This window comes from Chiloscyllium plagiosum, unplaced genomic scaffold, assembly GCF_037043375.1.
Source record: "Chiloscyllium plagiosum isolate Xiang-an unplaced genomic scaffold, Cpla_swu_hap1 HiC_scaffold_3, whole genome shotgun sequence".
Taxonomy (NCBI): Eukaryota; Metazoa; Chordata; class Chondrichthyes; order Orectolobiformes; family Hemiscylliidae; genus Chiloscyllium; species Chiloscyllium plagiosum.
The window spans coordinates 99764223-99788361 of NW_028270141.1; the positions used below are offsets into that span (position 1 = coordinate 99764223).

Consider the following 24139-nt stretch of genomic DNA (forward strand, 5'->3'; position numbering starts at 1 on the left):
AGTTCAACCCCTTCAGGAATATAGGACTAAGAGTAGGCTATTCAGTTTCACAAATCTGCTTTTCCACTCAATTAGATATTGGCTGATCTGTAATTCCACTCCTTATGCCTACCTGGTTCAGTAACCTATTTCCTTAACAGAAAATCTATCGATTTCAGTTTTACAATTTTCAATTCGACCAGCATTAACAATGTTCTGAGAGAAAGCTGTTCAGATTTTCACTACCCGTTTTGTGGAGAAGTGCTTCCTGACATTATTCTGAAATGGTCTAATTCAGATTTTGTCTCTTTGCTTTTCACATTAAAACAGTGATCATGATGTAGTTCAAAGGTGTGTAATTGGCTTCAAAAGGTTTTAGGCGGTCCCGAGATCGTGAAAAACAAGGATAAAAATGCCATATCTTTATTTTCTTGCGAAGCTATACTTCTTATTTCCGACCTGTGCCGCATAGTAATAAGTTCATGATGAAGTTCTGATTTTTATTATTCCTTTGGTTCATCTCCATCTAAACGACTAAATTATCCAAATTGAAGTATTTGGTTTTTATGTCTAAGTTACGTTTAGTATCGAATGTTTACCAGTAAAAGCGCGAGAAACTCTAAACACGAGTCATGCATTTTCAGTAGAATGTCTTTGATCATTTTTATCATCGAACCAATCAGAAATAACAGTTCAGAGCTCATTCAGGAATCTATTTGATGTCTGTAAACAATTCTGGAAAAGAAACTGAAAAGGTTGGAAATATTTCGGTGAGCCGCAACGATGGGCCGAAAGACATCCTGCACTTTAACAAGACACTCCAAGTCAGGTATATCCGCCGAGAGGCAGTGAGTTAAGGCTTTAGCTCGACGATCTTTTATCAGAACATTTGAACGCGTTTTTTTTTCTGGGGAGAGTGGGTAGGTTATCGGACACCTCTGGCACAGAGATCCTGTTCGTGCAAACAACACGGTGCCAGTACAATTATGATTATTAAACAAATTTATCAGTGAAACCGCGCACCAACGATGGAAATGCACTACAATTCCTTGATAATGATTTGTAGCTCTTGTGTAATTTATTCTGTATCCGAATTACCGTTTGCTTCCGTTCAGCTCCATGACTCGCTAATTATATATTAATAACTAACACCCGTTGTAACGTTAATGAGGCACTTTTGCAACATTTGTCCTTTGTCTGTCTGCAGACGTATGATCGTTATCCGATATGCTTATTTTGCGCAATGATCGCGGTTATCCACAACCGTGTCACCTCTTTTATGATGTATTTATGTAACAGCAGCTGTTACCAAGAGCTGTGTGACCTGTCGCTGATGTATTTTGTATAGTACGTGCATCTCAGCTGTGTTACCTGCTGCTGGCCTCTATGCACCAACCTGTGTCTCTGTTACCTGGCTCAGAGGAGGGCGGGGCCTGACTTCCCGCTGGTTGAACTTCCCGCCGCCCCAAGGTGGGTTCGCCTGCTGCTGACGTCAGGAGCAATGGCGGAGGCGGAGGGAGTCGCATCCAGAGTGGACGGTGGCGATGGTGTCGGTGGTACGTAAGTTGTTCGCAGGATGGGATGTGGTGAAGGGGAGTTTCGTGGGGAGGGGTGAGGAAAGGAAAGGAAAGGAGGAGGGCTTTTTTTTCTTTTTGTCGGGAGGTGGTGGAGGGTGGGGCGGAGGTGGTTGTTTATGTGCGGGGACGCACCTGTGGCCGGGGCCGTTGGTCGCGAGCGGCCTGTTGCCCACGTCATAGTGATTGGTCCTAGGAAACGGGGAGAGCACGCGGCAGCGCGAGCGAGTCCGAGACGGGTCAGTTATTTTCCCCCCCTCACCTCCCCCTCCCCCAACCGCGACGGACATTGTCTTGTCTTTGCTCGGCTGCATGCAACATGTCTCCTTGCTTCATCGCCAAGCAACAAGTCGGGGTAAAGCTCCTGCTTGATGCTAACCCACCAGAATTGTCAAGACAGGTGGACGCAAAAACGCTTTTTGGTTTTTTTCCGCTCATATTTTTAGTTCACGCGTCGGCTTTTTCGTTGGAAAGGACATGAAAATCGTGTCCTGAGCAGATGTTGGCAAATAAAGGAAACGAATTGATTTTTAAAAAAAAATCGAATTCCATTCTGTTGGCCTCAGCTTCCCTGCAAGCATCACAAGGGAATCCCGTGAACGCACTCAAAAGCTGCGTTGGGTTCAGAGCGAAGTTAGAACCACAGAATCCCCATGGCCATTCGGTCCACCGAGTTCACGCTGACCCTTGGAAGTGCGTCCCGATCCAATCCCTGAAGCCCTACAGTTCCCTGGCTAATCCACCTAGCCTGCACATCCCAGGACACAATGGGCACTCTAACATAGCCAATCTAACTAATCTGCACATTTTTGCACTGTGGGAGGAAACGCACGTAAACACAGGGCGAATGTGCAAACTCCACATCGACATTCGCACGACTCGAACCCGGGTCCCTGACGTTGTGAGGCAGCAATACTAATTGCTAAGCCACCCAAAGTTGGAAAGATTTTTTTTAATGCTTGCTCGGTTAACATTTTGTTGTTGTTTAGTTCAAGCTTGTGCAGATAAAACCTGGAATTGTTTGCCAAGATTGTTTGATTCTCCACATGTTCTGCTATTTTTATTAGTCTAGAAGAAATGATCTTGTTTAACTGCTTGGTAGATTCTTTTAACCTTGTTTTACCTGGTGCTGAGGTTTGAACGTACGGGCGTGGCTGCATAATATTTGATAATAGATTTACCATCGGGTCTGTGTTATTCCTAACCCTTATTTGTGAGTGCTGTATTATAACTGGAAGGACAGCTGTTTTCTTGCCACATAATAGTTCTGAAGCCGCAGCATTGTATTTCGTGTTGTTTCTCGTTGTAAGTTGGTAAACCAGTGTCATTACAGGCTACTGTTAACTATGTTGTAGGTGGAAACTTGTGTAATAAAAGTAGGAAACCTGAATTAGCCAGTACTTTTGATTTTTTTGTTGGGAATTTTTCTGAAGCAATATCCTTTCTGATTCTAAAAATCTGCAGAGTGCCAAATGAAACATTTACATTCCATCACACAAAACCTATCCTAATGTTTGTCGTATGATGTCAGTATTATGCATTGCACAAATCTTTTCCAGTTAACCTGTAAGAGCTGCAATATTTTTGAATCATGAGAACATTTTTTAAAAGGGCTATTCCCTCTTTTATTAGATCATTTTGGGGGAAAAAAAAAGGGCTTGTACTTTTATCTGCCATAAATGTGTCAAAGCTTTCTTACTGTCACTGCTTTTTCAGCATTGCACTGGGGTGTCCGTGCAGCTTCATTTTTGGGGTCCATTCCATTGTTCTAACTCAGGTGAAAAGTACAATTTTGGCATTACTCATAGGTTGTAAAATTATTAATGAGTGAAAACAACACAATAAGATATAAAATATGAAAATAAAATAACGTAGTAATTGGAAAGACACTACATTAGCTTGTCAGTGTGATTATAGTTCACACGATTAATTCAGGTTTGTTTATCTTGATGAAACATTGTACCCAAGGGTATCCTAATATAGCTGGTTATTTAAGACTGTGAACTTGAACTTGAAATGACTACTGTTTCTATTCTGATGCTATTGAGTACTTCTCCATAAAATCACGATTCCAGCTGTTTCCAGTTCTTAAATTCTTTCTTCTAATTTTAGTACAACTAAATACTTAAAAACAAAAGAGCTGTTTTGGACATGATTAAAATTTTAAAATATTGAGACCTAGAATGTTTGTTTTGCAATTTGGTTTGCATTTACTTAGATGCAAAAAATTTTGAAAGTAAAATGCATAATTTGCGAACTGTTTGAGCTTAATGTTATGTATAACTGAAGATGAGAAAAAGGAATGGATTATCTTGTTCAAAACTAATTGTCAAGCCAACTAAAGTTGTTCTGCAGGTAGAACATTTTATTACTGTGTATACTGTATAATTTCTATGCATATTGGAAAATTTGGGCTCAAGATTAGGTGAACTCTTTAATAATTTGTTTTAAATTAATGTTAAATTCTTACTGTGTGGTTCAGCCATTCTCTAATGTCAGAGGGATGTGTTACATTTTCCCTGCTTTAAGGACATCTTTCTTGTGTCAAATGCAAAGGACTACTTCTGCAGGCAAGCCAACACTTGACTAGGCAGACATTTCTTTAATTGAAGGTCTGAACAGGAAAGTATGTATGTAATGCCTAATTATACATTTTTTTTTGTTATCACTAATTTTGCTTGAGAACATTCTGAATAGATAAATAATATTTGAAGTCTGTAAATACAGGAGATTACTCAAACAAGAGCCAATATAAGACACAAGGAGATAGTAGAAAAGTGGTTTCAGTTAACTGCATTTTAAAGTGACTGGAAGGTTTGCCTACACATCTTATGAATATGAAATAAGAAAGGTGTTGGCTTATGGTAAGTATTAAGATGCAAGATCTTCCAGCTTAAAACTGGAACAGTAGTATGAAGGATTCAGGTTTTGAATGTCCAGGGTTCTGTTTGTTTAATAAAAAAAGCAGTATCGAGGGATCAGAATGACAGCATGTCTGAACTATGATGATTTAGTGAAGTGTGTGTGTGTGGCATTGGTTGTTTTAGAGTTTGACTAGGTGGGATTGATCAGCAAGGGAAGTGTAGCTGGATGCTGTAGTCAAAGGTGCTATGACTGTTGCATTGCTGTTCTTTGAAATGATTTTATAATACAAAAAAGTTTGTATGGCCACTGGAGAAAGTACAGATGAAAGTTGGTCAAAGCAAATGAGTGGAAAAGCAAGCAGGAATGAAAGTGTGTGGGGGTTAGATTAGATTAGATTCCCTATATTGTAGAAACAGGCCCTTTGGCCCAACAAGTCCACACCAACCCTCAGAAGAGTAACCCACCCAGACCCATTTCCCTCTGACTAATGCACTTAACACTAGGTGCAATTTAGCATGGCCAATTCACCTGACCTGCACATCTTTGGATTGTGGGAGGAAACGCACGCAGACACTGGGAGAATGTGCAAACTCCACACAGACAGTTGCCCAAGGCTGGAATTAAACCCGGGACCCTGGCGCTGTGAGGCAGCAGTGTTAACTACTGTGCCACTGTACTGCCCTATGAGGTATGAGCAGTTTATATACCTTTGTTTCCATCTTTTCTCAGGGTTTTTAGAAGGAAATTACTTCATCGAAAGAGTCAGTGCTGTTATTTTAGTTTAGATGATAAATCAGTATTAATGTTGTTTACCTTTTTTAAGAGACTCAGTTTTGAGGAATTCCATTAAGGAATTAAAATCCCATGCATAAAACCTGTTCCTAAGGGCTGCTTTTATGTTTAAGGCTTTAAGTGCTATAATTGTACAGAATTGCTTATGCTACCTGAAATGGGTTGCACAATGGTTAGCACTGCTGCCTCACCGCGCCAGAGACCTGGGTTCAATTCCCGTGTCAGGCGACTGACTGTGTGGTGTTTGCACATTCTCCCCGTGTCTGTGGGTTTCCTCCGGGTGCTCTGGTTTCCTCCTAGAGTCCAACAATGTGCAGGTTAGGTGAATTGGCCATGCTAAGTTGCCCATAGTGTTAGGTGAAGGGGTAAATGTAAGGGAATGGGTCTGGGTAGGTTGTGCTTAGGTGGGTCGAAGGGCCTGTTTCCACACTAAGTAATCTAAATGAGTAGCACTATGTAGAAAAACATTTTACTTGAGTTGGCAGTTTTGTATAAATGCAGGTGAGTTTTGATCTTCATGTTTTGAGCAAGTTTGATAGAAATAAATTACTCACTTATGTAATGGATTACGTATTTTAAAGTTTAGGCTTTTGTTTAAATCCCTTGAGAAACTGGATAAGAAAATAAATCTCACGTTTACCCAGTTAAATGCAGCACCATAATGGATGTAGCCAGTAGCTGGTGCATAGTTTGGACCAGGATTTGAAGATAGTTTGTCTTTCCTGTATTTAATTGGTGGGAATATATGATCACCTAGTACTAGAAGATTGATAAGCAGTCTGGTCATTTAAAAACAGAAGAGGAATTGAGGGACATGGCAATTAGTATATCTTAAGCATACTTGAGGAAACTAATGCTGTGAATTTGGATATCCTTGAGGGGTGCCTTTAGCTGAGAACTGGACTGGGGTTGGACTTTTTGAGGGACCACCAAGATATTAGTGCAAGAAAAGGAAAAGTAGTAACTAAGCAAGAATGGAGTTGGATGTGAGCAATCCCAACCTGCTTGAGGATAGATCAACTGTGTCCTAGGACAACCCCCCCAATGAGGTCAAATGTTGAAATTTTAGCATCATGGACTCTAAGCCAGCACCGGCCCTTCAGGATTTCTGACTGAGTCATTACAATTTTGTTGTGCACCAAAAGACTCTTCCTCAAACTTTAAAGTATAAGCCACAAGTATTAATTTAGCCTGAAGCAGCGTTGTGTAGAGGAATGCTGTTTTCTGGGTCTGTAGATTGAAAGAGGCAAAAATGGCCTTTAGTAGAATATGCTCTTGTCAGATGTGGGAGTTTAGGGAGAGTTTGTGTTCCTGAGGATTATAGCTGCAATAAATGCTGTTGGCTGTGAATCCTGTCAGTTCGAATGGATTGGTTGGAGAGAGAGAGAGTTAGAGGCAATGAGGAATTTACAAGAGCAAGGGGATGTGATGATGGCACTTGTAGGAAGGGAAAAAATGTTGCAGACATTCACATAGATGGGTTAACTCCAGGAAAGGTAAGAGAGATAGGCAAGTAGTGCAGGAGTCTTCTGTACCTATCCCCATTTCAAACAAATATGCTATTTTGGAAAATGTAGTGGGTGATGGATTCTCAGGGGAATGTAGCACAAACAGCCAAGTTTCTGGTATTGAGACTGGTTCCAAGAGATCAATTCTATTAGGGGACTCTCAAGTCCAAGGTACAGACAGGTGTTTCTGTGACCAGCAGCGAAAAATCAGAATGGTGTGTTTCCTTAGTGCCAGGATCAAGGATGTCTGAGGGTGCAGAATGTTCTCAAGGGGGATAGGGGCCAGCAGGAGGTCATTGTACACATTGGAACTAATGATATAGGGGAGGGAAAAGGTTGAGATTCTGAAGGGAGATTAGAGTTAGGCAGGAATTTAAAAGGGAGGTCCCCGAGAGCAGTAATATCTGGAATATTCCCGGTGTTACGAGCTAGTGAAGGCAGGAATAGGAGGATAGAGCAGATGAATGCACGGCTGAGGAGCTGGTGTATGGGAGAAGGATTCACATTTTTGGATCATTGGAATCTCTTTTGGGGTCGAAGTGACCTGTACAAGAAGGATGGATTGCACCTAAATTGGAAAGGGGACTAATATCCTGGCAGAGAGACTTGCTAGAACTGCTTGGGAGGATTTAAACTAGTAAGGTGGGGGTTGGGACTCTGTGGGGTCGTGAGGAAAGATGTCAATATGAGACTGGTACAGTTGAGAACAGAAGCGCGTCAAACAGGCAGGGACAAAGCAGAAAACAAGGTGGGACTGATTAAATTAAACTGCATTTATTTCGATGCAAGGGGCCTAATAGGGAAGGCAGATGAACTCTGCATGGTTAGGAACATGGAGCTGGGATATCATAGCAATTATAGAAACATGGCTCAGGGATGGGCAGGACTGGCAGCTTAATGTTCCATGATATGCTACAGAAAGGGAGGCAAGAAAGGAGGGGGAGTGGCGTTTATGATAAGGAATAGCATTACAGCTGTAATGAAGGAGGATATTCCCGGAAATACATCCGGGGAGGTTATTTGGGTGGAACTGAGAAATAAGAAAGGGATGATCACCTTATTAGGATTGTATTATAGACCCCCTAATAGTCAGAGGGAAATTGAGAAACAAACTTATAAGGAGGTCTCTGCTATCTGTAAGAATAGTTATGGTAGGGGATTTTAACTTTCCAAACACAGACTGGGGCTGCCATAGTGTTAAGGATTTAGATGGAGAGGAATTTAAGTGGGTATAAGAACATTTTCTGATTCAGTATGTGGTTTTACCTACTGGAGAAGGTGCAAAACTGGACCTACTCTTGGAAAATACAGCAGAGCAAATGACTGGGATGTCAGTGTGGGAACACTTTGGGGCCAGCGACCATAATTCTATTAGTTTTAAAATCGTGATGGACAAAGAGACTAGATCTAAAAGTTGAAGTTCTAAATTGGAGAAAGGCCAATTTTGATGGTATTAGCCAAGAACTTTCAAAAACTGATTGGGGGCAGTTGTTCGCAGGTAAAGGGATGGCTGGAAAATAGGAAGCCTTCAGAAATGAGATAATGAGAGTCCAGAGACAATATCATCCTGTCAGGGTGAAAGGGAAGGCTGCTAGGTTTAGGGAATGCTGGATGACCCAAGACATTGAGGGTTTGGCTAAGAAAAATAAGGAAGCATATGTCAAGTATAGACAGGATAGATTGAGTGAATCTTTAAAGGCAGTAGGAGTATACAAAAAGGAGACATGAGATAGCTTTGGCAAATAGGGTTAAGGATAATTCTTGGTGTTTTTGCAAATACATTAAGGACAAAAGGGTAACCAAGGAGAGAATAGAGCTGCAGGAGATAGGGGAGATACTAAACAAATATTTTGCATTAGTATTAACTGTGGAAAATGACCTGGAAGATATAGAGTGTAGGGAAGTAGATAGTAACATCTTGGAAAAATGTCCATATTACGGAGGAGGAAGTGTTGGATATCTTGAAATGCATAAAGGTGGATAAATCCCTAGGACTTGATCAGGTGTACCCTAGAACTCTGTTGGAAGCTAGAGAAGTGGTTGGGCCTCTTGCTGAGATATTTGTATTACCGATAGTCACAGGCGAGGTGCTAGAAGACTGGAGGCTGGCTAATGTGGTGCCACTGTTTAAGAAAGGTGGTAAGGACAAGCCAGAGAGCTGTAGACCAGTGAGCCTGACGGTGGTGGGCAAGTTGTTGAGGGAATCCTGAGGGACAGGATATAGATGTATTTGGAAAGGCAAGGCCTGATTAGGGATAGTCAACATGGCTTTGTGTGGGAAACCATGTCTCTCAAACTTGAAGTAACAAAGATAATTGATGAGGGCAGATAGGTATATGGACTTCAGTAAGGTGTTCGACAATGTTCCCCATAGGAGATTAGTTAGCAAGGTTATATCTCATGGAATACATGGAGAACTGGCCGTTTGGATACAGAATTGGCTCAAAAGTAGAAGACAAGTGGAGTGTGGTATTGGAGGATTGTTTTTCAGACTGGTGGCCTGTGACCAGTGGAGTGCCACAAGGATCGGTGCTGGGTCTACCACTAACCATCATTTTATATACGTGTTGTGGATGTGAGCATGAGAGGTATAGTTAGTACGTTTGCAGATGACACCAAAATTGGAGGTGTAGTGAACAGTGAAGAGGGTTACCTCAGATTACAACAGAATCTTGATCAGATGGGCCAATGGGCTGAGAACTGGCAGATGGAGTTTAATGTAGATAAATGTGAGGTGCTGCATTTTGGGAAAGCAAATCTGAGCAGGACTTATGCAATTAATGGTAAGGTCCTAGGGAGTGTTGCTGAACAAAGAGACCTTGGAGTGCAGGTTCATAGCTCCTTGAAAGTGGAGTCACAGGTAGATAGGATAGTGAAGAAGGTGTTTGGTATGCTTTCCTTTATTGGTCAGAGTACTGAATACAGGAGTTGGGAGGTCATGTTGAGGCTGCACAGGACATTGGTTAAGCCACTGTTGGAATATTGTTTGCAGTTCTGGTCGTCTTCCTATCGGAAACTTGTTGTGAAACTTGAAAAGGTTCAGAAAAGACTTGAGATGTTGCCAGGGTTGGAGGATTGGAGCGATTTTGAATTCCAGGATTTTGAATAGGCTGAGGCTGTTTTCCCTGGTGGGGGAGTCCAGAAGTAGAAGGCGTAGGTTTAGGGTGAGAGGGGAAAGATATAAGAGACTTAAGGGGCAACGTTTTCACGCAGAGGGTGGTACATGTATGGAATGAGCTGCCGGAGGAAGTGGTACAATTGCAATATTTAAAAGGCATCTGGGTGGGTATATGAATAGGAAGGGGTTTGAGGGATATGGGCCGAGTGCTGGCAGATGGGACTAGATTGGGTTGGGACATCTGATCGGCATGGACAAGTTGGACCGAAGGGTCTGTTTTTGTGCTGTACGTTTCTATGACTCTCTTTTTTCCCACCCCACTCCTCTTGGTTCTTACACAGTGGTCGCAACAATTTCAAGTCTCAAAATTGAGTCACAGTGGGGGGGAAAATGTTTGATAACCACTGATATACGAATTAAAAAGAATAGGTGGAATAATTTTATTTTTCTTTTGATATAAGCTTTTTTTTTTGAAATTTTGACCGGCACAAATGTGAATGCTGGATACAAACGTAAAGATTAGTGTGCAGTTGGGAGATGACAATTTTTTTTTCCTTTTGAAGAGGAAAGGAAGGATGAAGATGCAGCAGTAATAAGGGTCTATTTCCATCTCTGACTCTATATGGGCAGTAGAGATGGATTAACTAAATTAATAAAGATGAAAGTACTGATGACACAATTTAAATAATCAAGTTTAGAGGTAGCAAATCCATCACTGAGGACTCAGATAATTTGCTGCTGATGTGGAGTAGGGTGATTCTATGGAGCTGGAAATTGGCATTCTTAGTGAAGGACCTGATATGTGGTCAGAATTCCAACTGTCAAACATGCCAAAGTTGTCAGCAGTCTGGGTTCATCTCAAACTGACATTTCAAAATATCCATAAAAGTTTCATAATTTGATTTTATTTGAAGTGAAGTGACTGTTGTAATATAGGAAAACGTGCCAGTCTCTTTGCGCAATAGGGTTCCACAAAGAATGATGATCCAATTGGACAGTTGAGCAGTTTGCGGTTATGTGAGAGGGGTAACTCATAGTTAGAATATGAAAAGAATGTCCATCTGAGTATAAATGGGTCCTATTTGTAATTACATGTTCAAAAACTGAAAATGAATTTTCATTGTTTGATTTTTGGTCTGTGTTGCTCTGAATATATTGGCTATTGATAAATAGTTCACGAGATTGTGCACTGCCTTTCAAAAGATTTGAGTTTTGAGTTCTGTGGTTGCTAGTTACTGGATGGATTCAAAGTGCAGGGCCGCATGATGAGGGTCAAAGTGCACAGGCTGCCGTCCAACAGCAGCTGTTTTGAAATTACCATTCAGTTAGTTTCCTTTTGTGTTGCAATTCTTGCAACTTTCAATTAATTTTTGGTGACCCAGTTTTATTGTTGGTTGAAATTGTAATCTCAGCAAAGTTGACTTAATTATTTTCAGATATACCAAACAAGATATACTACGATCTACCAAACAAGAAATGCGTGTTTTAACGGATAAACTTGTTTAAGTTTTGAACAATTTACATTTGTAAAGTATACTTGATAATCATACGGCCAATGTGTTTAAGTATTTAATTTTTAAATATAAAGATTGGAAGTTATATATATTAGGTTCAATATTTACTTACTTTTTTTCATTTAAAAACAATATCTGTACCTCTTGGGTTTTTCCCAACATAGTTGTAGAGAACATCAAAAAATTTGAGCATCCAAAATTTTGAAGAACCAAAATGAAAACTAAAGAAACCAATTGTAAATATTAAGTTCAATTTCAGAAAAATAAAAACTTTGTATTTCACCTGTGATTGGTAGATGTCCAGATTCTCGATACCGCTCAAATCAAAATTGAGAATGCTAGGTTTCTGTGTAGACATATTTTACTTGTACACTGACCAAATAAAAAGGAAAACAGTACTTGCAGGAACAAAAGAAGTTGAAATACATAGTAGAGCTGTACTCTGCCAACATGTTATGTTATTTCTAACATTTTGAATCTGTGTAAATTGGCTCAAATTGGTACATCATTCTAACTCGGTTTGGTTTACTTTTGTTTTGCAAAAGTAATTTTGCTTCACTTGAATGGTACAAACTAAACTAATGTAATAGGACATGCTAGCCAATGCTCACTGATGTTCCATGTTATTCCTAAATACACTACTAGCATTGTTTCTCAATGATACATTCATCAATGATTGAGTTTTTTGATTCCTTCCACTTTGCTTTATAAAGAAGACGTTTTAGCAGATTTCATGTTGTTTCCGGTCACATCTACCACAGTGAGCAGTGCCTTTTTTGAGAAATTTGTTTGCATCAATACTGATCAGTCAATCACAGAACAAAAGCAGCAGTTTGAAATATAATGGCCTGATAATCTGACATTATTGAAACAAATTGAGAAATTGCATTATAATTTTGTTAATTATTTTAGGATTACCAACTTCTGTTTTGAGTTCTGAAGCTTTTTGTTCCTTTGCCAGCATATTCGCAACTGACCAGTTACTACATAGGGTATAAGATAAGCTTTCATGTTTGAATTACATCTTTGGTGAAGAATAAATTAAGTTTGCAGCAATTGTTGCATTGCATTTGGGGGCAGGAAAATTCAAGAATATTTTCTTTTCTCTTCTCCCTCTCCCACTCCTGGTAACTCACTAATGTTTTCAATCTTTCAAAGTCTTGAATACTGATCATAATGCACCTTACCATACAAGTTGGTTCTTCCTCAGTTTTTTTAAATCAATATTTATCCTACAATAAACATTATAATGGTATCTGATCATGTTTGCCTGATCCCTTTGTGCAAATTGCTGCCTCATTTCCTTGATTACACTGGTCATTTTATAGCCAACAAAGTGTTTTTAAAAGTAAAATGCTTTGAGATATCCTGTTGTTCTGTAAGGAATCTTATAAAACTCAGCAACTTTAAATGTGCATAAACTAGTTTGAACATCATAAGATGCTTCTACAACCAAGTAAATAAATTTATAACAATAAAACTGCAGATGCTGAATATCTGAAAGAAGGTTGGAAATTTCTGAAGAAATTCAGATCTGATAGCATCTGTGCAGAGAGAAACAGTAAACATTTCAAGCCCAGTGGTTCTTCAGAAATTAATCTTGCTGTGTTAAATTCAATGTTTTTGGTGCTTAAATAGTTTGATTATTGGTCTAAAGCTTTTTCTGTCTGGTTCTTAAGAAAATACACCTGCTGACACTTGACATTCTAGCTGCCACTTTATTGTGCAAGGGTTTTTTATATCATGTTTGATACAACATTTGTTTGTGATTGACTGACTAGTGATGCTAAACCAAAACATCGATTGCTAAGACTGAAAACTAACACAGGCGTTGTTGACCACACAGTTTTCTATTTTATTTGCCCATTACTTTGTAGGTTTTCCAATGGCTCAAAGGTCAGTGGTGTTGTAGATAGTGTCGACGGCTGTTGCGGGCTGCAATGATACATTGACAGGATGCAGAGCTGGGCTAAGAAGTGGCAGATGGAGTTCAACCTGGATAAATGCAAAGTGATTTATCTTGGAAGATTGAATTTGAATCCTGAATACAGGATTAAAGACAAGATGCTTGGCATTGTGGAGGGACAGTGGGATATTGGGGTCCATGTACATAGATTCCTCAAAGTTGCCACCCAAGTTGGTAAAAGGCGTACACAATGTTTTGGCTTTCATTAGCAGAGTGAGTGAGTTTGGGAGCCGCGAGGTTTTGCTGCAGCTCTATAAAACTCTGGTTAGACTACACTTGGAGTTTTGTTTCCAATTCTGGTCGCCTCATTATTGGAAGGGTGTGCAGATGCTTTAGAGAGGGTGCAGAGGAGATTTACCAGGATGCTGTCTGGATTGGAGGGCTTCTCTTATGAAGAGAGGTTGAGGGAGCTAGGTATTTTCTCAGTGAAGAAGGGGGAGAGGTGACCTGATAGAGGTCTCCAAGATGAGTGGCATGGATAGTGAATAGTCAGAGACTTTTCCCCAGAATAGAAATGGCTGTCATGAGGGGTCATTTTATGGCAATTGTAGGAAAGTATAGGGGAAATGTCAGAGGTAGGTTCTTTATGCAGAGTGGTGGGTGCATGGAATGCACTGCCAGCAGTGGTGGTAGAGTCAGACGTTAGGGACATTTTAAATGACTGCTGAACAAGCACATGGATGGCAGTAAATTGAAGGGCGTGTAGGTTAGGTTGATCTTAGATTACGATAAATGCTTGGCACAACATCGTGGGCCGAAGGGCCTGTACTGTGCTGTATTTTTGTGTTCTTTGAATTTGGTTTGTTTTGAAATCTGATCAGTGAATTGGAACTCTTTTTTTGTAGCTGCTGCTGTGATAAGATGTCACACTTCATATAAGTGAGAAAAAGGCAAATTTTAATATCTTGAAGTTAATGGCCAGTTTTGCTGATTCTTCATAGCATGTAGGGCGCTCTTAAATGCGAAACGTGTGCTAAATGCAAGTGGCTCACTAATAGATTTACTATTCTTGACATGGGTGCAAAATTCTTGTCTGTAAAATCATTGTCTAGCCCTAATGCATCACTGTAATCTGCAGTCTTTTTTTTCTTGTCAAAAACTTGAAATAACTTCCTCACTCTAATCTGTCATTGGGAATCTTAGCTGAAGATCAATGTGGGAACAATCTTAATCCCTCCCTCTCATTTTTAGTCTGGAATTTGCAAGAATACTGAGCACTGACTTACAAGGAGTCTTGCTTCTAGATTTAGTGCCCTGGTGGTGAGAATCTTTCTCTGCTTGTAACATTGTTCATTCAGTATCTCCATATCAAGTTTCATTCAAGACATTAAGCTGTCAAGCAGATGATCTGGTTGAAGAATTTTCAGTCAGCCAAACAAAAATGAAAGATTAATCAAACCACTTCCATGAAGTTTTACATGGTGTAAAATAAAGATTGCATTGGGCACAAGGTGAAAGGGCAATCTTAAATATCTAGTAACAATCATAATTTGAACATTTAACAACATTCCACATTTTATGGCCAGATCAGTTCTGCAGCAGATTTACATTGTCATTAAAACAACTGTGGCTCATTGATCAAGGCTAAGTGCTAATTTAAACCTGACACACAGATAAGCTCACTTTGCGCCGTAGTCTGTTAAATTTCGAGAGGCAAAGAACTATCCCAGATTTCACTATTTAAAGTAAAAATTAACAATTTTATTCTTTAAGTCCAAAAGATAACATTAGAACAAAACCTATTTACAACTCCTTTCCTCTTAAACCCAACCTTTACCTCCCACTCTACAATACTGGTCCAATTTCTTTTTGTAAAAAATAACCTGATTAAGATTTCCAAAAAAATTGCTTTTGAAAATGAGTCAGCTTTGTCGATTCACCTTTGTAGATTTTCCTCCCTAGATTTTTCTAGGTTGGCCTTTCTTTAGTCTTCTGCACAACGTTTCTTATGGACAGGTACCTTTTCAGAGAGCTATTCGGCTAGCAGGCTATACTTATTGGTGTTCTTGGCAGTTCTTCCCTCTAACTGTTGAAAATGTCCAGTTTTATATCCCAAAACATCAGATCATTTAATTGGTTTGATGTCATGAAACATTAAATTCAAATTTGATTGGATTTTGATCTCTGGGGCATAATTTAAACTGGCTGAATTTTTGAATGTGTTTTGTACCATGGCAACACAGCACCAGCTATTTGTCATTCAAATTTTGCATTTTAAATTGTTCAGCACACTCTGTACTTCAGTTCTTGCCAACATCCTCTATCTTAAAGATACAGTACACACCTGTGAAAGTGCCTAAGTTATAAGTAGGTTGGGAAAAGAGTTAAGTTTTTTTTGAGCTTTGTGAAACAAGAAGTTCAGCTGAACATGACTGCGATCATAAGAATCTGCAGTTAACTATGGGGTGCTGTAGGCAAGGGTAGTGGTAGAAAGGTTCATTATGTGGAGCCATTTAACAATATTGAAAGCATTCAGTATGTAAGGTCAGTTAACAAGGTGAAAAGTATTCATTATGTGAAGCCATTTAAGGTTAAGAACATTCATTGTGTAACAGCAGATGGCTTAATCTTTACTGATGCTTGCTGATTGTAATGGTCACCCAATCAATATGTTGCCTTATTTGGATGCTCCTTCCTGTAAAATGACTGTATAATTCATTAAGAAACTGCTTTTTCAGAGAACACTGAACTCAGGTCTATGTGCACATGGACAATTGTTCTCTCTCCCTCCAGGGCCTGGACTAAAGATGGAGGTAAAGCCATACTGTGTCTGAGCTTTGATTGAGGGAGCAATGGAATGACACACCTACACCTTCATAACAGTAAGGTGATAGATTGGAAAAGGATTAGTTTCAGCAAAATATGGATGTCCTTGTACATCAGTTGCTGAAAGTAACTACACAGGTACAGCAGGCAGTGGCGAAGGCAAATTGTGTGTTGGCCTGTGCAGTGAGAGCATTCAAGTACAGCAGCAGAACTGTCTTGCTATAATTGTCCAGGGCCTTTGAGCAACCATACCTGAAGTATTGTATGTATGTTTGGCCTCCTTGGAGGAAGGGTGTTCTGGCTATGGTCAAGTGTAACAGAGGTTTATCTGACGGCCTCTTGGGAAGCCAAGACTGATGTATGATGAGAAACTGGGACAAGTTAGGAATATATTCACTGTACTGCCGTTCAGAAGAATGAATGTGGAAATGTCATAGAAACATTGAAAAGTCAAAACAGGACCGGGTAAGCACAGGAAGGATGTTTCCAAAGAGCAAGGGGTCGCAGTTTAAGAATATCAGTCCATTTGATGAAACATTTCTTCAACCAGAGAGTGGTGAGCCTTTGGAATTCACCACCATTGAATATTTTCAAGACTGAGATATATTTCATGGAGCTTAAAGGTTCAAAAGGTATAGGAAGAAGTGAGGACAGGGTACTAAGTTGGATGATCAACTGTGATCATATTGAATGGCATAGCAGGCTCGAAGGCTGAATAGCCTACTCATCGTATCTGTTTGTATGTTTAATACTGTTGTAGTTTAATAGCAATAGAAGTGCATACTGTATCATTTCTTAAGGTATCATGAGCAAACATTGACACATATTTGCCTTTCCAGATTTTCTATTCCTAAGCTGCCCCATGCAGCACAATGGCATTTACAAGCTGTATGTTTTAAAAAATATTTTGCTGTACACAAGGTACTGCACAATGAAGTGTACAGGCCGTGTGGTTTAGTGATACTCTGAGGAAGGGGCACCGGACCCAAAACATTAACTTTTCGCTTTATCTTTACAGATGCTGTCAGACCTGCTCAGCTTTTCCAGCAACTTTCTTTTTATTTATAGCATCCACAGTTCATTTTTTTTTAAATTTAGTTTAGTGATGTAATTCCTCTATCTCCAAAACCCCCATCCCAGATACCAGTTTTGCAAAATGAGAATAGCTTTGTGGTTGCATTGTAAGATCTTTGACCAATGGTACAACTCTAGTCCTTAGTATGGTGCTTTGTATGATAGTATTTTAGTGAAACTGGTGAAATTGGTTGCAGTTAAATTTTATTTTTTACATATCACTTTACAGAATAGAATTTAAACACTACAGCTTTATAAATTGATCCTATGAAAATATATTTTTGGAACTGCGAACAATGTCAAGATCTAATTGAGAAATCCATTACTATTTTTGGATTAGTGTGGAAACAGACCCATCGGCCCAATAAGTCCACATCTACCCTCCGAAGTGCAACCCAACCAGACCCATTCCCATTCCCCTACAATTTACCCCTGACTAATGCACCTAACACTGAGAAATTTAGCATGGCCAATTCACCTAACCTGCACATCTTTGGATTGTGAGAGGAAACCGGAGTACCCAGAGGAAACCCATGCAGACACCTGGGAGAATGTGCAAACTCCACACAGTCACCCAAGGCGGGAATCGAACCCAGGTCCCTGGTGCTGTGAGGTAGCACTGTGTGTAGCACTTGTCTGTACCCTGGTCTGTGTAACCATTTCTATAGCAGTAATTAACTTCCTAGAGTGTATTTTGGAATATCTTGAGGACATTACCAAAATGTAAGTTTCTTTCCACAGAGCAACTCATCTTGCTCGCCATTGTTTTGCAGAAATTGTGTGCATAATGTCATAATGGAAAGATGAAACTCTTCTTGCAAGATTTAGGAGGATTTGACCTGCCGAAAATCTTTGGATCCTCTGCCAGAAAATCTTTAACTACTTCGTGCTCTTAATCAAGTGCGCTTCAGGGTGGTGTTTAACTATTTTGCTAGAGTCTGAAGATTCTTTCCTTTGGAAAGGAAAATCAAATGTAATTTAGGAGATTTAACTTTTTTCTGTTCTTGGTAAAGAATTTAAAATGGGATGAACTTAACCTTTTACAGAAATGAAGATAAGTCTGAGAGACTCTTGCATGGAAAAAGGGATATTTCATGTACAGTCATGGGTCCGTATCAATGCACCTGGAATGTTGGCTTAACAATGTGTATTTCCAAGTTTGAGGGAGGAACCAGGAAAACTGTTAACTACTTAATGCGATTTAATATTATATTCATCAAAGTGAATTCAATAAAATATGTAAGACTGATTCATTCAGGGCTCTCTACGCCCTGAAGTTCCACAAAACGTAATTGGAAAGGATCGGTTTAGAATATTACATGTGGCCATTTCCAGAGAATACAAAATCTCAAGAAGCAGTCATGATGCTGATTACCCATATATGGCTACATTTCAATTAAGTCAAGGGACAGGCAGTAGAGTTGAGGCAGAGAAATCACAATAAAAATGATGTGCAGGAACTGCAAATGACTGGAGTTTATAGAAGGAAATGTCCTGCAAATGGATCAAATTGCAGGTTTTGTAGAAAGTCCAATCACTGGAAAGATTTGCAGAACAAGGACAGCAAATTTGTTTAATTGCACCCCACTGGGGTAGCTGGAAGTTGAGTTGTTCTGAGTTGTAGCAAAGTGCCCAAACTACAATCTGAAGAAGGGTTAAATGTTAACTTTGCTTTCTTTCTACAGATGCTGCCAGACCTCCTGAGTTTTTCCAGCATTTTCTGTTTCTGTCCCCCGATTTAGCTGTCTGGTAGACCCAGGTTAACAGAAGACACAGACCAGGTTTCTGTACTTAACTAGTTTTAATAGACAATAGACCATAGACAATAGGTGCAGGAGTAAGCCATTCTGCCCTTCAAGCCAGCACCACCATTCAATATGATCATGGCTGATCATCCTTAATCAGTACCCTGTTCCTGCCTTCTCTCCATAACCCTTGATTCCACTATCTTTGAGAGCTCTATCCAACTCTTTCTTAAATGAATCTAGAGACTGAGCCTCCACTGCCCTCTGGGGCAGAGCATTCCACACAGCCGCCACTCTCGGTGAAGAAGTTTCTTCTCATCTCTGTCCTAAATGGTCTACCCCATATTTTTAAGCTGTGCCCTCTGGTTCGGCACTCGCCCATCAGCGGAAACATGTTTCCTGTCTCCACAGTGTCCAATCCTTTAATAATCGTATGTCTCAATCAGATCTCCCCCCCCCTCAGTCTTCTAAACCCAAGGGTATACAAGCTCAGTTGCTCCAGTCTTTCAGCGTAAGGTAGTCCCGCCATTCCAGGAATTGACCTCGTGAACCTACGCTGCACTCCCTCATAGCCAGAATGTCTTTCCTCAAATTTGGAGACCAGAACTGCACACAGTACTGTAGGTGTGGTCTCGCCAGGGCCCTGTACAGCTGTAGAAGAACCTCTTTGCTTCTCTACTCAATCCCTCTTGTTATGAAGGTCAGTATGCTATTAGCCGCCTTTACTACCTGCTGTACCTGCATGCTTGCCTTCATTGACTGGTGTACAAGAACACCCAGATCTCTTTGTACTGCCCCTTTACCTAAATTGATTCCATTGAGGTAGTAATCTGCCTTCGTGTTCTTGCCACCAAAGTGGATAACCACATTAAACTGCATCTGCCATGCATCTGACCACTCACCTAACCTGTCCAGGTCACCCTGTAATCTCCTAACATCCTCCTCACATTTCACCCTGCCACCCAGCTTAGTATCATCAGCAAATTTGCTAATGTTATTGCTAATACCATCTTCTATATCATTAACATATATTGTAAAAAGCTGCGGTCCCAGCACTGATCCCTTCGGTACCCCACTGGTCACTGCCTGCCATTCTGAAATGGAGCTGTTTATCATTACTCTTTGTTTCCTGTCAGCCAACCAACTTTCAATCCAAGTTAGTACTTTGCCCCCAGTACTTTGCGCCCTAATTTTACTCACTAACCTCCTATGTGGGACTTTATCAAAAGCTTTCTGAAAGTCCAGGTACACTACATCTATTGGATCTCCCTCGTCCATCTTCAGAGTTACATCCTCAAAATTCCAGAAGATTAGTCAAGCATGATTTCCCCTTCATAAATCCATGCTGACTCTGACCTATCCTATTACTACTATCCAGATGTGTCGTAATTTCATCCTTTATAATAGACTCCAGCATCTTTCCCACCACTGAGGTCAGACTAACTGGTCTATAATTTCCTGCTCTCTCTCTCTCTCCCACCTTTCTTAAAAAGTGATACAGCATTAGCCACCTTCCAATCACAGGAACGGATCCTGAATCTATCGAACTCTGGAAAATAATCACCAACGCATCCACGATTTCTCGAGCCACCTTCTTCAGTACCCTGGAGTGTAGACCATCAGGCCCCGGGGACTATCAACCTTCAGACCTAACAGTCTCTCCAACACCAATTCCTGGCAAATATAAATTCCCTTCAGTTCAGGTCCTTCAGTCACTGTTGCCTCAGGGAGAATGCATGTGTCTTCCCCAGTGAACACAGATCTGAAGTACCAATTCAATTCTTCTGCCATTTCTTTGTTCCCTGTAATATATTCCCCAGTTTCTGTCTTCAAGGGCCCAATTTTAGTCTTAACCATTTTGTTGCCATTCACATACCTAAAAAAGCTTTTACTATCCTCCTTTATATTTTTGGCCAGTTTACCTTCGTACCTCATTTTTTCTCTGCGTATTTCCTTCTTAGTAATCTTCTGTTGTTCTTTGAAAGCTTCCCAGTCCTCCGTTTTCCCACTTATCTTTGCTATGTTATACTTTTTCTCTTTATATGTTTCTTAACTTCCCTCGTCAACCACAGCCACCCATGCCTCCTCCTAGGATCTTTTTTCCTTTTTGGAATGAACTGATCCTGCAACTTCTGCATTATACACAGAAATATCTGCCATTGTACCTCCACTGTCATCCCTGCTAAGGTATTGCACCATTGAACTTTGGCCAGTTCCTCCCTCATAGTTCCCTTTATTCAACAGAAATATTCTCACTTCTGATTGTACCCTCTCCCTTTCAAATTGCAGATTGAAGCTTTTTGTATTATGGTCACTACGTCCCAATGGCTATTTCACTTGGAGGTCCCTGACCAATTCTGGTTCGTTGCACAATACCAGATCCAGAATTGCTTTCTCCCCTGGTAGGCTCCAGCACCAGCTGTTCTAAGAATCCATCTCGGAGGCACTCCACAAAGTCTCTCTCTTGAGGTCCAATATCATCCTGATTCTCCCAGTCTATCTGCATGTTGAAATCCCCCATAGCGACTGTAGTAACATCTTTGCGACAGGCCAATTTCAGCTCCTGATTCAACTTCCATCTGACATCCAGACTACTGTTTGGGGGCCTGTAGATAACTCCCAAGAGGGTCTTTTTACCCTTAGAATTTCTCAGCTCTATCCACACTGACTCTACATCCCCTGATTCTAGGTCCCCCCGCGCAAAGGACTGAATATCATCCCCTACTAACATGGCCACCCCACCTCCTCTGCCCGTCAAAGTCTGTCCTTATGATAGCACGTCTAGCCTTGAATATTCATTTCCAAGGCCCTATCTACTTGAAACCACGTCTCAGTTATCCCCACAATATCGTATCTGCCAGTTTCAAAAGAGCCTCAAGCTCATCCATCTTAGTTCTAATGCTTCGTGCATTCATGTATAGTATTTTTAACTTGTTACTGCCCTCACCCTTCCCATCAACTCCTCCTATTTCACTCAACCTTACAGCATGATCCCTTCCTGAGTTTTCTGCCTCATTGATACAGTTGTCTTTCTTGACTTCCCTTGTTCTAACTTTCCCTTCAATTTCCTTTTTAAACATCCAGTTTGTTTCTCTCCCCCCCAAGCTACTTAGTTTAAACATAGCTGTGTTGCAGTAGCAAACCTGCCTGCCAGAATGCTGGTCCATAACCTATTAAGGTGCAAACCGTCTCTCTTGTAGAATTTATGCTTACCAAAAAACTTACCCCAGTGATCCAAGAATTTAAATTCTTGCTTCCTGCACCAGTTCTCCAGCCACACGTTCAAGTCCTTTATCTCCGTGTTTCTGGCCACACCAGCCCGAGGAACTGGAAGCAAACCGCAGATAACCACCCTGGACGTCCTGCTTTTCAGCCTTCTTCCTAGTTCTCCGAAGTCCCACTGTAGTATGTTCCTCCTTTTCTTCCCGACATCATTTGTGCTGACATGTACCACCACCTCTGGCTCTTCACCTTTGTCCTTGCGGAATTCCTGCACTCTGTCTGTGATGTATTTAACTCTGGCACCAGGAAGGCAGCACACCATCTTAAGTCCCGCCTGCTGCCACAAAAACCCCGGTCAATTCCTCTCACTATGAAGTCCCCTATTACCATGGCTCTGTGTAATGTCCGACTCTTCCGCTCTGCCTCCACGCCAACGTTTGATTGACAGACCTGGCCGCCTCGCGGACTGGCAGTGTCGTCTGTCTCGACTGTTTCCAAAAGATTCAACTTGTTCCTAACAGGTACTTCCCCTGGGGTCTCTTGCACCTGTCTCCTCTCTGCCTTCTTCATCATCTGCTCTTTTCTGGTATGGTTGGTGTAATAACCTCGCTGATGGTCTTGTCCAGAAAGATCTCGTTCACTCGGATGAGCCTAAGGTCCTCGAGTTCTTTCATCAGTGCTGCGATATGCTCTGTCAGTAGCTGAACGTAGACACACTTTCCACACAAATCAATGCCAATAACTAGCTATTTGGCATTGTTGACCTATAACTTGATTAGTTAAAGCTCGAGCTCCCTCATAAAGACCCTCTAGAAAAGCACTGACCAGAAATTGGGGGAGTGGTTCAACGGGCCCAGTCCACAAGTTTCAGTGAGATCTTTCTGCTTGCCAGGACTTTGTTTTTTGATATCTTTTTCTCTCTCCAGGTTTTCTTCACTTCGTAAGAGGTACAAGTAATTGATTCACTAACTGCTAAGTCTTAGTTACTAGTTAAAGGCCACAGTTTATAGTAATTGATGAAAAATAAACTGACCTCATGTTCTGGGTATTTTACTGGACAAAAAACGACACTGTCTGATGGTTTCTGCCAAAATCATTCACATCAGCTACCCAACCAGAAAGTTGTTGTCAGGCTGATGAGCTTTAGCATCTACAACTAGTCGCAACACAACAAACCAGTCAGCAACCTGTTACTGGCTGAATCTCATTTTGTCCACACCCTCTCCAGCTCAACAAGCAGCGTCTCACACTTCAAGTCAAGCAGTGATTTGTTTTTTTAAAAAGGCAGCAATGTCTCTTTGTCCTTTTGCTGTAAAATTCTTTTCCATTTAAAATAAGTCTTTTACATGAGCAGGTTCAAAAGGCAGAGCAACAAGGAATGAAATGTCTGTATTGTATTATAAAAGATAAGAACATAATAGACAAAAACCATATGACTGCATGAAATGGGTGGATGAGAGCGTTCTCAAAAACAATTTCTCTCAACCATTTCAGATCAGGCAAAAGGAACTAGCTGAGGTTAGGATATCCGGTCTGCTTGTTCATGTTGGAGCGAAGGGTCTGATTCTGTGCTGTACATCTGACTTATAAGTGCATTGGAACCAAGGGTCTACTGTAAAGGAGGAATTGAAAGAAATTAGGAAGCAAACAAAAGCATTGAACAACTTGATGGGATTGAAGGCTCTTGAATACCCAAGGCCTGATTTAATCTATAAACCAGTATTCGAAAGACAAATTGGTGGGTTGTCTTTTCAGTGCAAGTTCCAAAATATCTGCAGATTTTTCTTGTTGTTGAGCATGCAAGGTGCGCAATTATACAGTTGTGTTCTCTGGTTGAAACTTAACATCTTGGGGATTCTTTAAATTTTGAGATAGCCAGTTCTTAATTTTACTTTTTGTTCCAGATGTACGTTTTTAAACTTCATACATGTTTGTATTGGATCTTACATTTTAGTTTTCTCTGGGTCAGTAAGTAATAACATTCTCTCTTTCTCCTCCCCCACCCACCCCCGCCCA

The 24139-nt window shown here is 40.6% G+C and overlaps 1 protein-coding gene and 1 long non-coding RNA gene across 4 annotated transcripts in view; one reads left to right on the forward strand and one right to left on the reverse strand.

The window, feature by feature from the left end:
- LOC148150629 (uncharacterized) overlaps positions 1-1509 on the reverse strand; it is a 28380-nt gene extending 26871 nt beyond the window's left edge. For both annotated transcript variants that reach the window (XR_015754052.1, XR_015754051.1), the window contains exon 1: positions 1391-1509. This is a non-coding gene — a long non-coding RNA (uncharacterized LOC148150629). The remainder of the gene's footprint in view (positions 1-1390) is intronic.
- The window catches only part of map7b (microtubule-associated protein 7b), a 146455-nt gene continuing 123729 nt past the window's right edge, over positions 1414-24139 (forward strand). Inside the window, exon 1 of one of the 2 annotated variants that reach the window (XM_043685998.2) lies at positions 1414-1535. In XM_043685998.2, coding sequence (XP_043541933.1) covers positions 1481-1535 — 55 coding nt within the window. In that variant the 5' untranslated portion in view covers positions 1414-1480. Of the gene's footprint in view, positions 1540-24139 lie in introns of both variants that reach the window. The other variant, XM_043686012.2, reaches the window with a different exon arrangement.